Source organism: Hesperophylax consimilis, chromosome 31 (assembly GCF_061612785.1).
Source record: "Hesperophylax consimilis isolate HC1 chromosome 31, BYU_Hcon_1.0, whole genome shotgun sequence".
NCBI classification, from domain to species: domain Eukaryota; kingdom Metazoa; phylum Arthropoda; class Insecta; order Trichoptera; family Limnephilidae; genus Hesperophylax; species Hesperophylax consimilis.
In genome coordinates, this window is record NC_142866.1 from 11445767 (window position 1) to 11462058 (window position 16292).

The 16292-nt window shown below is 34.2% G+C and overlaps 1 protein-coding gene across 3 annotated transcripts in view; it reads left to right on the forward strand.

Moving 5' to 3' along the window:
- Positions 1-250: 250 nt before the first annotated feature.
- Positions 251-16292, forward strand: part of LOC149409459 (uncharacterized) — a 456446-nt gene continuing 440404 nt past the window's right edge. For all 3 annotated transcript variants that reach the window (XM_089649883.1, XM_089649884.1, XM_089649885.1), the window contains exon 1: positions 251-2470. In XM_089649883.1, coding sequence (XP_089506009.1) covers positions 334-2470 — 2137 coding nt within the window. In that variant the 5' untranslated portion in view covers positions 251-333. The remainder of the gene's footprint in view (positions 2471-16292) is intronic.

Below are 16292 nucleotides of genomic sequence, written 5' to 3' on the forward strand. Positions count from 1 at the left end.
CTCGCGCCGTGTACTCTGACCGTTCGCGATCCGCGCAACATGAGGAACATTGACGAGCTCGTCGGTGCTTCAAATTGTGATCACGCGCAACGTGACATCGCGCAGGGTCCGGATCCTACAACAGTGAAAGAAAGTGTTGAGCACCCCGAGGGTGGGATAAAACTCCCCGAAGTTAGGATGGATACATTTTGTAGTGATGTGAAAAAAAATACTAATGGATCAAAATCCTTAGATTTTTTTAAAAGTGACGAATTCAACGCATTCAAACCCGTGAAAGTGAGTGAAGTGAATGATAGTGAATACGTTCCTGGTAATATCGCGCGCAGAAATAAAATGAACGGCGACAATATCTCCAACAGTCTACCGGATCTTATAGACGAAAAGGAAAGTAGCAAAATCATCGACAGAGAATCCTCGCGCGAAAATATAACCGTAAAACGCACCCCGGAAAAGTTATTAGTCGAGTTTGAAAAAGTAGTTGGCGGGGAAAAGTTGCGGGAAGTTGGCGCGACTGCGCGCAGACTCGCGGGCAAGTGGAGGGACGCGCGCCGGCGATCAATCCGCCGGGCCACCCCCCGCGCGCGCGCCGCGCCAGCCCTGCGCCCCGCTCGCCAAAGTTGCGTGCTGCTGAGGGTTGTGCCGGCTGGTCCGTGCCTTCTGCTGGAGGTCTCTACGCCCGACTCCACCACCACACAAAGTTTTGAAAACAAATTATTCTCGTTGCATGACTTTTGTATCTGCACGCATCGGACAGCCCACGCCTCCTGCGGCTCGCCAGACGATTGTTTCGAGAGGATTAACCAACAATCCAACTTTCAAAAACTTGCGCACGACGAGTCTGTACCGAAAAACGAAAGTGAAATTTACTCGCGAGTCCCTTACCACGAGGAAAAGTTTCATGAATCAAAGTCACTTTTAAATTTAAATTTTGATCAATTAAAAAAAGTTAGAGAAGTTTCCGGTGGTTTTGACAGTATCCCCAGTTTGGATTACAAACAAGTTGACAGCAAAGTTTCATCCATCGCGGAGCCTGGTAAAGTACCCGAATCTTATAAGCATCTTAAAGATTTATTTGTATCGAATCAAACTGAAAATTATATTCCTGTAAAGAATGAGAGTGTGTCTGATAAAACATTGAACGCATCGGATAAAAACTGTGTTTGTTCTTGTCATTCTGCTAAAAGTGTTTTGGACAGCCCAGCAAATTTGCAGTCTTCCTGTCCCACTGATAATAATTTGTCGGTTGTTATAGAACCTTTTCTACAATCTACCGAAACTGTTTCAGCAAATAATTCCGAGAGAAGTGAATTTTCAGACTTTCTCAGTAGCAAAGTTCTAAACAGTTTTGAAATCAGTTCTAGATTAAAAAGATTAGAAGAAAAATTAAAGAACTCCGTCGAATCAAATTATCTTAACTCTCCCTTGGAGAATAACGTTATTAATTTCACTGAAGCACACGAGGATTCAACTTATTTCGAAGAACACACATTCCAAACAGACACTCACCACTTCTTTAATACAGAAACAAATAAATTTAACAACAATAATTACTTGGATAGCTTTGGAAAAATTAGCCGTGACCTCAACATAAGTGAATTTTGTACCGAGTCTTTGGATAGTGATAACGCCATAGAGTGTCCAACTAAGAAACTGTTCCGTGACGGTAAGAATTGTTTTGAAGAGGAAAAGTTTGAACTTACAGACAGCAGTGAAAAACTTGAAGTCGATACGGACTTGTGCAGTGACGACGAAACAGGAGAACTCGAGGAATTCGAGCGCCAAGAGCGTTGGGCATCCAACGAGGAATATTTCGCAGCCAACGCGGACCTCTTCGCCGGCAGCTCTTGCCAGTTTACGGCCAGTGACATCTCCCGGCTCGAGTTGGGCAGCGCGGCCTCCGAAGAACGCCTGAAATGTTACGACGAACTCTGGGATAGTTCAGAGTCCCTGTCTAGCGTGGACGAGGAAACCGCGGCCAACACGCACGCTAACGGCACCATGAGGGGCGAGCAGCCCGCGCGGCCTGACCGGCGCCACAACAAGGACGCTAACAACCTCAAGTCGTTGCTAAAGAAGGCTTCAAGGAAAGGGAAGAAGAACCGCGTGATCTTCAACGAGAACAAGAACGAGTTCTTCGAGGCGGATTACATCATATTGATCCGCGAAGAGTGTCAGTACGATGAAGAGAGTGACGAGGGGGTGTGCACGTGCAGCCAGCACGAGATGGTGCGGCTGTGCTGTTCGCAGGAAGAGGGCGAGCCCACGCTGAGCCCGCCCGAGGGTTACAAGGACCCGGGCCTGTTCCGGCCGGACGGCAGTCTGCGCGAGCAGGGCTTGCTGGCGGGGCCGGGCGGGCTGCTGGTCGCGGAAGCAGGCGGGCCCGTCTTCTCCCCGCAGCATCTTCGCCAGCTGCAGCTCATCCAGCGCTTGCAGCAGGAGCAGTTACGCCGCGCGAGGCAGGCTCTCCAAGGTGAGTTTACATTTCACCTTACCTATGAGACCGTGGTCTACCTCTTATAAAAAATACCTTGCTTTCGTGATGATATCATCTGGATATTAATATTCTCTGCCTAATTCTGCGACCACATGGAATTTATTTTAGTAATCAACCGTTATAAACTAAAACAAATATAGTAAGGATATTGAAAAAGTAATGTTTATCATTTTTTTTATTTATTATACTTATGCAGTATTTATTTACCAAACTTATGCACTATTTATTTACAATAAATATACTAGTAATAATAATGACATGTTTACAGTTTTTTTCTAAAGTAAATAAATCATAATAGCTATTCCTCACCTTTGAGATATGGCGCTTGTGTTTGGTGAGGGAATTTAAGCTCACATCTGAAAAATCATAATAATAATAAAATAATATAGTAATAAAAATAAATAAAGTAAAAAAAGCCAGATTTATCGAGTGCAGAGAATTTTTTAAGTAATTGTTCAATTTGAACGGCTGAAATTTCTGAAATTCATGTTTTAAATAAAGGTTGTTAACTTAACTTATTCCTAGATAGATGTATGTATTTTGAATAAATTTGGTGTTTAATTTTGGCATTTTAATGTTATTCATATATCTTGCTTATTGAAGGAGAAGAAAATACTAATAAATCTAAACAATAATAAGGTCACAACTAAGAATTGAACCCAGGATATCTTACCGGGACAGGCGTCTTAAACCACTCGACCATAGGGATTATTTAGCGTCATATTTTTCGATCTCATATTTAAAAATCAGAATTAACATTGATAATTTTGTCATTTACCTTTCTAAAATAAATTATTAAATTTTAAGTTACTTAATATTTTACTTTGAAAAATTATATGATTGAATATTTTTTATACATTTTCTTTGTTATGGATAAATTGAATATTCTTAAAAAGGGTTTATTATTCTTAAAAATTTGAATTTTTTTTACCTTAGTTGTCAATCTTTGAATTATGTTAAGTGGATTTGAAATGTGATCATGTTCATTCCCAGCCAAATACCAATAGATTTTGAGTAATTTCATTAAAATTTTATAATCTCTACTTTTCCCACTGCTCCAACTTTGGTTAAACTATTTTAAAATCGTTTAAATTTAAAAGATATTTTCCCCCTCCGAATTTTAATTAAAAATCGATTAGCGGTAGGTACTCACCGACAACACACAGTAAAGCATCATTAGTACTATGCAAATGACAGAATTTCAATTAAAAATATTTTTTGTATTCCGACACCTGAAAGAAAAGTAAAGCATATTAAATAAATTATGGTATCACTTGTACAAAATATTTGTTTTCTTTTTAGAACTGTGTGAATTTCAGGTAGTGAACATCATAATAACATGACACACCTACGGCGTTATGTCTTCCTATTTGAATAGTTCTGGCTGGACACCGCCATTAATAATTAGCTGAATATATAATATCAATGGCGTACGAGACCGCGCATAATATTGTTAGCTAGGCCTCTTGTTTGTTATGGTTACGACATTGTAATTAATTAGCGAACAGCCTAATGACGATATAGAATTCAGAAGAGTGCAGAAGATACTGTCAATATCGTCTTGGTGAAAAGCCTTCCATCATTCACAATTGAAAGGTTGCTTGAAGTGGCTTTGGCCGTATTTCGGTGACCAGATCTGAATAGCCAGATCCTCGATTGTATATGCCATAGTCTCACCATTGGGAGCAGTTGGGACTCTTGTGCGGTAATCATATAAAAAAGATGAAGGCCTTATAGGTATAACAACCAGGGTTAAGTCTACCCATCCAAAAAGATGCATGGATTGCACAATTTTTCAAATAACCGCAAAAAATATATATTTTAACGATCGCTTAGGTACACTCGATGTCTCATTCTCACTAATAATAATAATAGGTAAGTTTGAGCAAGTCAAAAGGCTGTTTCTCAGTGACGTTTGCAAAGTACATCACTTGTCGCACGGAGAAAAAAAAGTATTGCAAATTTACGAATGAATTATAGGTTTAAACGTTTTAGTAAATTTCGAATACATTATCCCGGTGTCGGAACACGTGCAGCGAGTACATAAATGTACCAATACTCACATATCTAAATGTTTGTGTCGTTTGAGTCAACTCTAATTGCGGAACCTATAATTTGGCCCACTTTGATGTTTTAAAATAAATAAATTTATATTTTTTGCGATAAAATTTAACAGAAATTCATTGGTACGGCTGTAATTAAAAAAATGTTATTCTCAATACTTCCCTTTGTTTATTCTCTGCTTGGTGAAGGCCTTCACAACTAAAAATAGAATTATTATAAAATTAAACATTACTACCCGGTTTCGCCAAAAAATTTATAATTTATTTCTGAACAATAAGTAGAAGACCTCGCCTTATTTTTTACAATTCAATTTTTTAATGCTCCGTATTTAGGTAAGTTGACCAAGAAAAAAACAGAAAAAGCTGTGTAAATTTCATGACGCCAGGCTCACCGATTGAACGGTTTTAGTGGTATCAGTGGTGTAGAGTGACTTTTTACCGCTATTTATATTTTAGAATCAACAACCACCACTGACAAGTATGTAATTCACCTAATATTATTAGTGGTAAACGCACTTAAGGCGAAGCACTATGAAGTAATGCAAACTCTTGTGTTTTTTGGTTTTAAATTTTTATCGCTTACAAATATTTTATGTACTTTTGAAAACATCTTGGCCTTTGAAATAAACGAGATTTTTTTGTGATACTTTTTATAAGCTTAGAAAAAAAAACATACCGGGCCTATAAAAACTGCTTTTAAGTTCAAAATCTCCTACTTATGAACCCATTTTCGGCTATGGTTTTATTGCATAATGTGGCAAACTAATTTATTTAGAAAATGATCGTAAAAAATTTAAATATTTGTGCCTGAAATTTGGAAAATAAAACCTTCAATCAATTTTTAGCGATGTTCTTCTTGCACAAACCAAAACAGGCAGTTAAGGTCAAACGCAATGCTCGTTGTATTCTACGTGTTCACAGATGGCGTTAATTAATTAATTTTGTTTAAATACGCTTTTGCAAGGTATTGCTTTACAATATTAAGACAAATCATTGGTTTGCGCCCATATATACGCAATATGAATATGAATCAATAGTTTTGTTCGTTTAAAAACTTAATTCTTTCGAGAAAGGCACACAAATACAATATTTTACCGATGATTCAATCCAATATTGTATTTGTATGCCTTTCTCGATAGAATTGAGTTTTTATATGGACAAAACTATTTATTCATATTCATATTGCGTATATGAGGGCGCAAACAAATAATTTGTCTTAATACTGTAAAGCAATACCTTGCGAAAGCGTATTTAAACAAAATTTATTAATTAACGCCATCTGTGAACACGTAGAATACAACGAGCGTTGCGTTTAACCTTAAGAGGAAGCTACAAGCCAAAAATGTGTATATTCTTGGTATACCTCATACTGTAGGTAAAGGGCATTAAAATCGCTTGACAAACGGAGTCTAGAAACGTTCGATTTAAAGCATAAAACTGGTTAATATTTATTTTGTAAATAATTTTATAAGAAAGCAAAAAAGTTATTCAAGTGAAACTGTCACAGTAAATTTTAGCTATAATAGTGTATTTTTTAAAAGTTGTTTCTTTTATGCGTTCATACATTTCTATTGATAAAAATATTTTTTAGTACTTTACATTTATATTTTTTTATTGAGTAAATTATTTATTTATTTGTATTCTACTCAAGCAAAACGATACGAAAACCTACAATGTTTATAAAGCATATTTTTGGTATTCATAATGTACACCAATTCGTTATAAAGATTAATCAAAGTAGTGATTTGGCATTAAGCTTCGCCTTAAGCGGGAATTTAAACCTTATCGCCATCTAAATTAGAAGTAATATTGTTAGTGGCACGATTCCAAATGTTACACGTTGTGGTGAATCAAAATATCATCGATACCATGAAGTTTGACAATCATACATTTTTCCATAAATTAATACGTATTGGGGATAAACAACAATTCCTACAAATATCAACTTTTTTTTGGAACAAAACGTAACATTTTTCCATACCTAAATTAAAAGTAATTCATTATGTCTATTAATAATTTAAAAATTTAATTTAATATACAACGTGTTTGTTTTATTTTAAAAAATAATAATTAATATTTATTATGGAAAAAAATTATATGTAAAAAAAAACAATAACAACCTATAAATCTTTTGTTGTCAAAGCTCTAACCTACATTATTATACTAGTAAGCTTGGCAGCTTATTAATTCCAATATTATTAGCAAAAAATTGTGGGTCTGTCTGAAATTTGATTGAAACTCTGGTTTAATGAACTACGATTTCTTTTAAATTTGAATATCACATTTAAAATTGGGACTGATGGTAAAGTACCTACCTATGAAACAATATTTTTTTGTTGGAAATTTTTTTAATTCTGTATTTGACAAGTGTATTTCCTTTATTTAGTTTTCTTAGGGTTTATCTTGAAAAGTAAACGTAGGTCTGCGTATTTTCAATTTTCAAGAAAGAAACAACATAACATCGCGTGATTTTTCACAAGTCTGCGCTAGTATTACATAAAATAACTATATTAAGTAGGCGATAGCATGTAATACACTTTTCCACAGCTTGTAATATGCGCATACTTGGCAAACTTACCTATTCCTACATTCAGGTCTGTTGCGCAACTTCTTGCGACCTCGATTCATTGACTACTGAAACTCGAATCTTGTCGCTCGGGCCAGCGGAACAATTGGTCATTTTGTATTGTTGCCTGTCACATGGTACAACGTACGACATACATAACCTAACCTACACCTGCACACTTGAACTAACTCACACTTTTTATATATAAAATAACAAAGATTTTTATGGGCTGTCCTTTATAATTGAAAGCCGATTAGAAATTATTATGCTTCGAGTTTTGCATTTTGTATGCAGTCTGTAGACAGATTGGAGCCACAATCTACCTCTTTCTTTCTATTAGGTTTCTTTCTTCTATTGAATTCATTTTATTATTTTAAAAACATCAAATTAATTATTTTAATTAAAGATTAACTTATGTTTACAAGAAGGATTCAAATCCCGTCGGCTGCATTTTTTTTCTCGGCAGATTTTTTCAATTTATATTTGTGTTTCGGGCTAGAAATTATTGCTTAGTAATTTGTGACATTACTGTAATCTTATCTGTAAAGAATAATTATCGCATACATAGAAACAGTGGTTATATCAACTATACTAGTAGGAATATACATATAGTAAACAGTGGGTATATCAACTATAAAAGTAGTAATTTAAATATTGACAGTAGGTATATCAACTATACTAGTAGTAATATTTATACAAACAGTGGTTATAAAAACTATACTAATAGTAATAATAGCATTAGCAATCAGATTGATCTCCCCACCGGCATGACCAATGGAAAGTTAGTCTTGCAGTCTGGGAGATAGAACAGTCTAAACTCTCGGTGACAGAGATAACAATAGGGAAGATAGAAATGAATGCTCTCCAATGCTCACCCAAGTTTTCAAACCATCCTCGAATCAGTAGTAATGAGTACATTACTTCTAACCCATAGATGGTTCATTCCGAGAAGAAAGGAGAAAAGAGAAAAAAAGTCGGTAGGAGCCAAACTCCCTCATGTAGAGAAATCTCTGAAAAATTCACGATAAAGTATGTCTTAGGACGGGTTGTTTCGGAGAATTTGAACAATTCATCAAATTTCAACGTTCATTTTCGGGTTCTGTGAAAGACTTATTCAAGTTCTGTTTTTATATCATTGTAGGCTAGTTGCTCAACAAAACTGAAATAAAAACAGAACTTGAACAAATCTTTCACAGAACTTGAAAATGAACGTTGAAATTTGATGAATTGTTCAGATTCTCCGAAACAACCCGTCCTTATTAAATTCACCAATCATACACAATCCTCGCTTCCATCAAATTTTAATTCTCACGTGTTCTCTCTCTAAGCACACCAAACGTTGGATCAATGCTCCCTGTATAAAATGCTAGCCAGCTAGCAGCGCCTCTCGCGACAGATGTGTGCATTTTGTAATTTGCACCAAATTATACAGAGGTTTTCTGGAACAACTTTACGTTCGATTAAACATTCCAAATTCAGTAAAATTTCTCAGTATATTATCAGCTGAATTATTGTTACAACTGTTTAAATAATTTATTTAGTTTAGTGAGCGGAATTATCACTGCAATTAATTTTGTTAACATGAAAATTTAAACTTTTTTCTAGCTTCTGCGATATGTAATTAAATGAGTAAATAAACATTCATTATGTTAGAAGTTAAGTTTGAACAATATCGGTCACCATCTTGACTGTCACGAACTCAGCGTCCTGGCCTTTAGTACAAGTTGTTTTGGTTGTACACGAAATCAGTATTTGCAATTAAATTATGCGTGCACTCCCCAATGGAACTCAAAATCAGCCATAGAGACCGTCAGTCGGTTCCACCCAGTTCCACCCACTGGGCTATCGAGCACGTCTCGACGTTATGACTTCGTGACTGAAATGGCAATCATTTCAGCGTCCCACAGAAACTGGATTTTCTTTCTGTCTCATTGATCATTCTAAATATCGTATATATTTCAATTTCACTTCACACCGAGTGATCTGGAGATATCCACGCATCGACGACTTTTCACCGGAGACACCGATTGACGTTTTTGCCATCCGGGTATCTTTCCCAGCCACCAAGAGAAGTGTGATGTGGGCATGTAATTTTTGCTATGTTTTATTGATAACTAGCTCAAGTTCCCGACGGGCTTTGAAATTATTTTTTAGAAATCAGATGTAGACTGTAAATTTCATCTTATTTTGCAAAATTTCGTCAGTATCAACACCTGTTTCAAGGGTTGGGTTGATTGCAGTTCTCAGCATTGTCGGGCTATACGCAAAGGTTTTCAGATGCTAATTTTTTATGTTATTTTGTAAAATAAGTGTGTAGAATATCATCAAAAAGTATAAAATTTCAGCTTGGTAAAATTGGATGTTGTTGGTTTTTAGAAAACTCTTGTAGACAGTCACCTTCCTCTTGTTTTGAAGGTCAAGTGTTCATCAATCTTGGAATAAATCCTACGTTTTGTGTAGAAAACAAAGCCATGCCATATTTATGTTCTTTATGTATTATGTATATGTATTAGGGTGTCCCAGGACATAAGGAAGAATTTTTTTTTCATGAATTTAAATATGCATACCCTCTTATTTTATTCCATTTGATCTTAATAACTCATATAATAAATATCATTTTGATTAAACACCGGCAACCCGTGCCGACTTGATGCCAAACATATGGCACAGAGTTAATATGGAAGGATTTTCAACTTTCATTTTTGTCGGATAAATAAAATTTAAAAATGCACAAATGTTCAATTATGTAGTATTTTATATTTAAAAATGGTTTATTGATTAATTTTTTTTCATAGTTTGTATTTTACAGTCAGGATAAATCTTCCGGTGTTCCTGAACGCATCGTAACAAAAATTATTTTTGTTCCTCTCGTGAGATTAAGCCATGAAAATCTTGCATTAACTTAACAGTTCTTTCAGCTGTATCATTCACTACCCTCAGCGGCGACACCTTCTTTCTGACTTCTTGATACGAAGCATTATTTGACCACATCGTAGGGAATTCGTTCGTTCGAACTGGCATCTGTTTTCAGACAATCAAACAAATACTTGCTCTTGACTGAAATAAAGTAGTAAATATTTTTCTCTGAAACAAAAGTCACTAAATTATGATATGAACAAAAACCTCAATACAAAACATAATTTAAACTACTTAATAAACTTACCATACAATTTACCATCAAGATCTTCCTACGATGGGATGTAACGTTTGTCATGGGTTGATAAATTATTTTTTTGATATTTCGAGCATTTTTATTTTAGTTGTTTGATCCACAGCGTCGTCAAACAGCAATAAAATAGATCCTTCATCGGTCAAATACCATAACTGCTAACTGAACAGAAATAAAGCTGCCATTGAGATGTTTTCATCATTTTTTTCTTAAGCCTTCATCGATTTCAAAAAGCATAAGTCCTGGTAAGGTGCTTTAACTGCTATAATACATTGTAACCATGGCTTGACATAGGATGTTACTATGAACAGGCAAACGTCTAAAAGTTCCGCCTTATCCTTACCCGTAATTTTAAATTGCGCACAAATTAATTATATTTTCAAGGAATAAAGCGCCTTTGCCATCCATCGAGCACCTGGGGGCCGAATCTTAAATTTTCTCGATGTATCTCCTCCTAAAACTATCACACAGAGCTCTAAAAACTCTCAATAGTCATCTTCAAGTATTTTTGTTGTCAGTGCAGTACGGAAAAAGTCAAGCAAATCATTGATTTCGGAAGCGGTTAGGTGCAATGTGAGATTTTCTCTGTAGCACTGAATTTTATCGGGATCAACATTTTTACAGTTATCTCGAAACTTTTTGAACAGTGGTATGTCAGGGCTTGTAGTCATTTGACTGATTTTTACTTCAAACACAGCTTTTAATACCAACTATGGCTATATTTGGTATATATTGACAGTTAAATTCACTTTTCGGATATTGTAGAACAAAACTTCATGAACTTGTCCATTAGATGGCAGTTTAGAACCCGATATTTGGTGTTTTACGACTCCTATTAAAAATATACTCTTTTTAAAAGTGCGTTAATCTAACATCTTGCCTGAACGAGTGATTTTCGTTTACTAACAAAATAGCAAGTTACTACAAGCTCATCAAAACGTTTGCTCGCTGGCGTCTTAATGTACAAATACTGACATCTTTCGATGCAAGTCGGCACGGGTTGCAGTTGTCCAAAGTAAACGAAATTTTTTTTATAACTGTTTTGTCATTATTAAAACAAAATTAGAGGGTATGCGTTCAAAAATAACAACTTTAATTTTTTGGGACACCCTTATATGTATATATATAAATATACCTATGTGTACCCAATAGAAAAAGGCTAATATAAAAAAAAACAAATGTATGTAAAACAACAACAACTAGTGACAATGTGCTTTGGGTCAAGTGAAATCAAGTGGAAAATAGAAGAGGCTATTTGGCTATCGCTAAATACTATCTATAATCTAAAGTGGATGTTACCAAGTTCACAGTTTGGCATAACAGGTTGGTTCTTTGGAAAGAATATTGATAGTTTCGGGGCAGATAATCATTTTTATTGGCCTATTTGTGACCTTGAAATTCAAACATTTGTTTGTTTCTTACTTGAGATTGATCAAAACAATTTATTAAAAACTTCGATACGGAATTCTGTCTATTGAATAGTATTGGAATAAATATTGAAAATATCTATTGTTTAAGACGCATTAGAACATATTTCACCTGTTGGGTTTAAAAATTATGTTACATTTTTTAGCCCTCTGACCCAAATGTGTTAACTATATAATAATATTAGAATGTGCTGATATAGAATGTTGGGCCAATTATTGATAAATATTATGTATCACCTGTGTCTCTTTTTGTACCTAGTCATTTGAGCGATATTTTGTAATTTATTTTATTTTTATACTTTGTTGAAACTTTGACTGAGTAGGTAATTGGAATTTTTGTACTTATTATGTACGTATATCACAGACCCGTGAAAAATCAGAGGATATTATAATTAATTATAGGATGTATTTAAAAAATATGAATATATTTTTCCTTTTCAAAACTCGAAATTTTCTCTCGCTTGTTTTCCAAACTTGAAAAATTACGACAGCTGTCATACATTTAAGCAAAAGAAACACAAATTTCGAGTAAAGAATTATTAATTAATAAAATAATTTTGAGACCTAATTTATCACTCAACTGATATGTTTTATACTTACCAGTATTGAAAATTAAAGATAATTAAATTAAAATTAAATGGTTACTGAACTGGAATGATTTTACGCACTATGCAGGAATACCCAAAAATATTACACATTACTTCACGCATGCATCCATGCACTGGCAACCGAAATTAGTTTGTTTAAAAATTGAGTTTTTATAACTGAATTGTTCTCACGTATGTGAGATAATCCATTAAAATACAGTATAAATAAATAATTAAATGATATTTAAAAAAAATAAAACTAATAATATTTCTAGGGATTTTCTCTGCAGTGTTAACAGAATATCAGTAAAGCTGCAGCACCTCATGTTTGTAATAATACCATTATTTGATAATGCAGGCTGTTCAGTAAGCTGATTTAGGTGTCTATCTATTTCCATAATCCAAGGATTGTAGGTATTAGATCTGCATATTCCATTCACTGTATCTATTGGGAATATACATATGTCTATTCCCTAAGCAACAAACAGGATAATGCATTCAGAATCCCGAACTCCGGGCAAATGAGACTTCCAACACCTCAAAATGTATTAATTTCACAGACATATGAATATATAGACTAGAAATTAAAGATGAGGGGTAAAATCAACTGTTGAAGAACGAAGGGGGTAAAGCTGACTGTGATTCGTCAATAAATCAATCTGACAGTATAAAGGCATCTCGCATTATAATATCACCATTTAGTTCTTAAAAGTAAAATCTGCTTTTGAATGAATAGACATTTTTACATGGGAGCGCAAATTACTCGCCACGTTATGAACAAATTTGCGAAGTCCAAATTCGGCAAAATAAATTTCTTCTATTTTCAGAGTCGAATATTTCGTTTACGTATTTAGTTAAGACACTTTTATAAATGTTCATAATTTACTTCCCAGCAACCAACCAGCTTTGTGTTTCGCGTCCAGACGTATCTCATGTGATAGTATATGTTTCTACAACTGATCCATATTATACGATGTGAATATGCTTAAAATAAAGTAAAATAATGCCTATATATGGAATGTAATACGACAATTGGGTTTATTCTCTTTTTCACATCTATTTTTACAAGTTTTCATACCACAAGCCACCATTTTGCCGTGTTATTTCGTAAAATGAACCGATGATGCCTCGACCATAGTTCGCACAAGAATGATGACGTCACGTTTTCTAAATTCACTTGAGGCCATACGCGAGCACAGCCGGCTCCAATGGAACCGGTATGGGGAGTGGGGAATAATACGCTTTTAATCACTTAGGGCAGGTCTACTAATATTCATATGTCTATGATTAATTTAATATCTTAACATGTAAACAAACTTGCAAACAGAATCTGGTAGTTTACCTACTGCTTAATTTCCATATTATTTTCGTTCTAACATGTTCTCTCTTCAAGCACACCGTGAGTTGGATCATAAAATTTTGTAAGCAGTCATTAAAATTTGCACCAATTAAATAATGTGGAGATTTTCCAACCTTTCATCTATCTAATCTATATATTATATAATTAAGAGTGTCTGTGGCGGGCGGCATGGCGGCGTGGCGGCGTGGCTTTGGTTTTTATGTGTCTTATTCCCAGATTGATGAAATTGTGCACACTTGATCTTCAAAACAAGTGAAAGGTGACTATCTGCACGAGGTTTCGAAAAATTACCCCATCCCAATTTACTGAGCTGAAATTTGATACTTTTTGATGAAATGTTACATACCTGACGTTCAAAATAAGAGAAAAATTAGCATCTGAAAAACTTTGCGTACAGCCCGGAAACGCTGGGAACTTCATTAAATAATTATGAGGAATAAAAAAGTTATGTTATTATTAAAAAGTGATACTATTTTTTTGTAAAACTTTTTCTTATGAACAATAAAATAATAAAACCAAGCAATTGTGTAGTTCGTCTTATTTTCAATGGTCGGATATGGAAAACTCCACAACTCTCCTGGGAAATGTTTATTTTTCAATAATTTAAAATATGATTTATCTAAATTTTTGCAGGTGTATTTTTAAAGAGCCCATCGGTAAAGTCAGTCTTAAAGGTTTTACTTAAAAAAAATTTATCAAAGGAATTTCTTGAATGAGACTCGAAAAGAAAAATACGCAAGAAAGCCGTCCTTTGTTCACCCACTGAGACGCACTGATCACATTATTCTTTAGTATATTATTTGCTTGCGCAATAATAAGCCAACGCGAATAAAAAAAGTCAATTCAGCGATTATGACTTGTAACAGAGTAAACAACGCCGGAGAATTTAAAGGTAAAATAAAAAGGTATATTAAAGTAAAAAAGGATAAATTTTTTTAGGGATTCCAATGTTTTAGTGTATTTTTTAGTCACAAAAAGTTGAATTGTTTTTTAAACAAAATAAATATTCTTCCATGGAAAAATATTTTTGTTTGGAAAAATCAACATTTGAATTTCGAAAAAAGTCAATTAATTTTTTACTTCTACCATCATGTAGAATCACCGCATCCTGAATAAAAATGTTTCTTTGTTCCCTATAGACTCAAAAACTACTGTACCAATTTTGCTAAAAATTAAAAAAAAAAAAATTGGTGCTAATTTCATCACGCCATGAATGGAGAGTTCATCGTCATGCTATTACCCCGGAGATATAGGCAGAGAGATCGCCTCACAACTCTGTTTGCTTCATTCACATTAATGCGTTCTCTATTCTTCACGCGCATAAATGCCTGGCACCAGGGATCCAATCAAAGAATGTGTGAATTGTTTAATCAAAATGAAAACATTATTTTTGATGCATTCTGTACTTTTAGTAGAAAATTGAGAGCTGTTTTTCAGCGAAAATATTTTTTTTTCGGTATATCAATATTTTTGTTTTTTTCCCTCAACGTTTCTTAACAAAATTTTATTTTTATTTTTATTGCTCCCGTATATCTACGAGTATATAATATAATTTTCTTATGTATTTTTTCCCTTAAATTTATTAGTAAAAGCATTTGCCAATAACACTGAAGAAGAAATAAAACTAATAAATGAAACATGAAAAACTAGACACAGAAAAATAAAAAAAGAAAACGGTCGCAACTACGAATTGAGCCCGGGATCTCTCCTCTAACCGGGAAAAGCATCTTAAGCCACTCTTAAAATTTAGAATTAACAATATCATCTTGCAGTTAATTGTTTCATATTTTTATCATGTAAGCATCTAACCAATAGTGTCATTTTATTGATTATATTAATTAGCACGGAATTCTCTCCGACACAGAAAAATAAAAAGACAACACTCAGAACTGAGAATTGAACCCAGGATCTCTTGTCTTACCGAGAGAGGCGTCTTTTTGTAAATGTTTATTTATCTGCGGTTAAAGTTAATCCATGAGAAATAGTTAGGATGTCGGCGAATTTTCCAGCCAATGTTTTGAATTCTCTTGATTAATTACTGTCGGTATCCGGGTTTATTCCGTTGTACCAAAAAAACATGACTCGACTGAAGTATTGTGTCTTTCTCTGGAATTAACGACTTCTTCCATTGTCTATTTTCACCCTCACTCCTTTCTCGGTTTTTCCGCTCAACATTTCCAAATCTAAGTTTCCTTTTATTGATCTTATTAATTAGCACTGAATTATTCATAATACGGTCGTATATTTTTTTTAGTTATATCGTTATCGTTAGAGATATCGTTAGTACAGAAATCAGTTTACTTTCCTCTGCCAATGCAAAGCCGTACAGCAAGGTGGGTACCAGAACTCCGCTGTGAAGTGTTAGCTTCTCTTCATTAAAAAGTCTTTAACAGTTTTTATTACAACCTCTATACATTACAAGAAGTCACACAGAATAGAACTCAAAAGATAGTGCAAGTATATCATTCATATCATATACTAATACATCTTGCATGGAGAAAACTTATTGATATAATATAATGTGACTTGACAAAATGACAAAATTAAAAGTTTTGAAACATGAATGGTGAAATGGGGAGTAACTTTTTAATTTTTTTTAATGATAAACTAAAGAGACAAGTTTTTT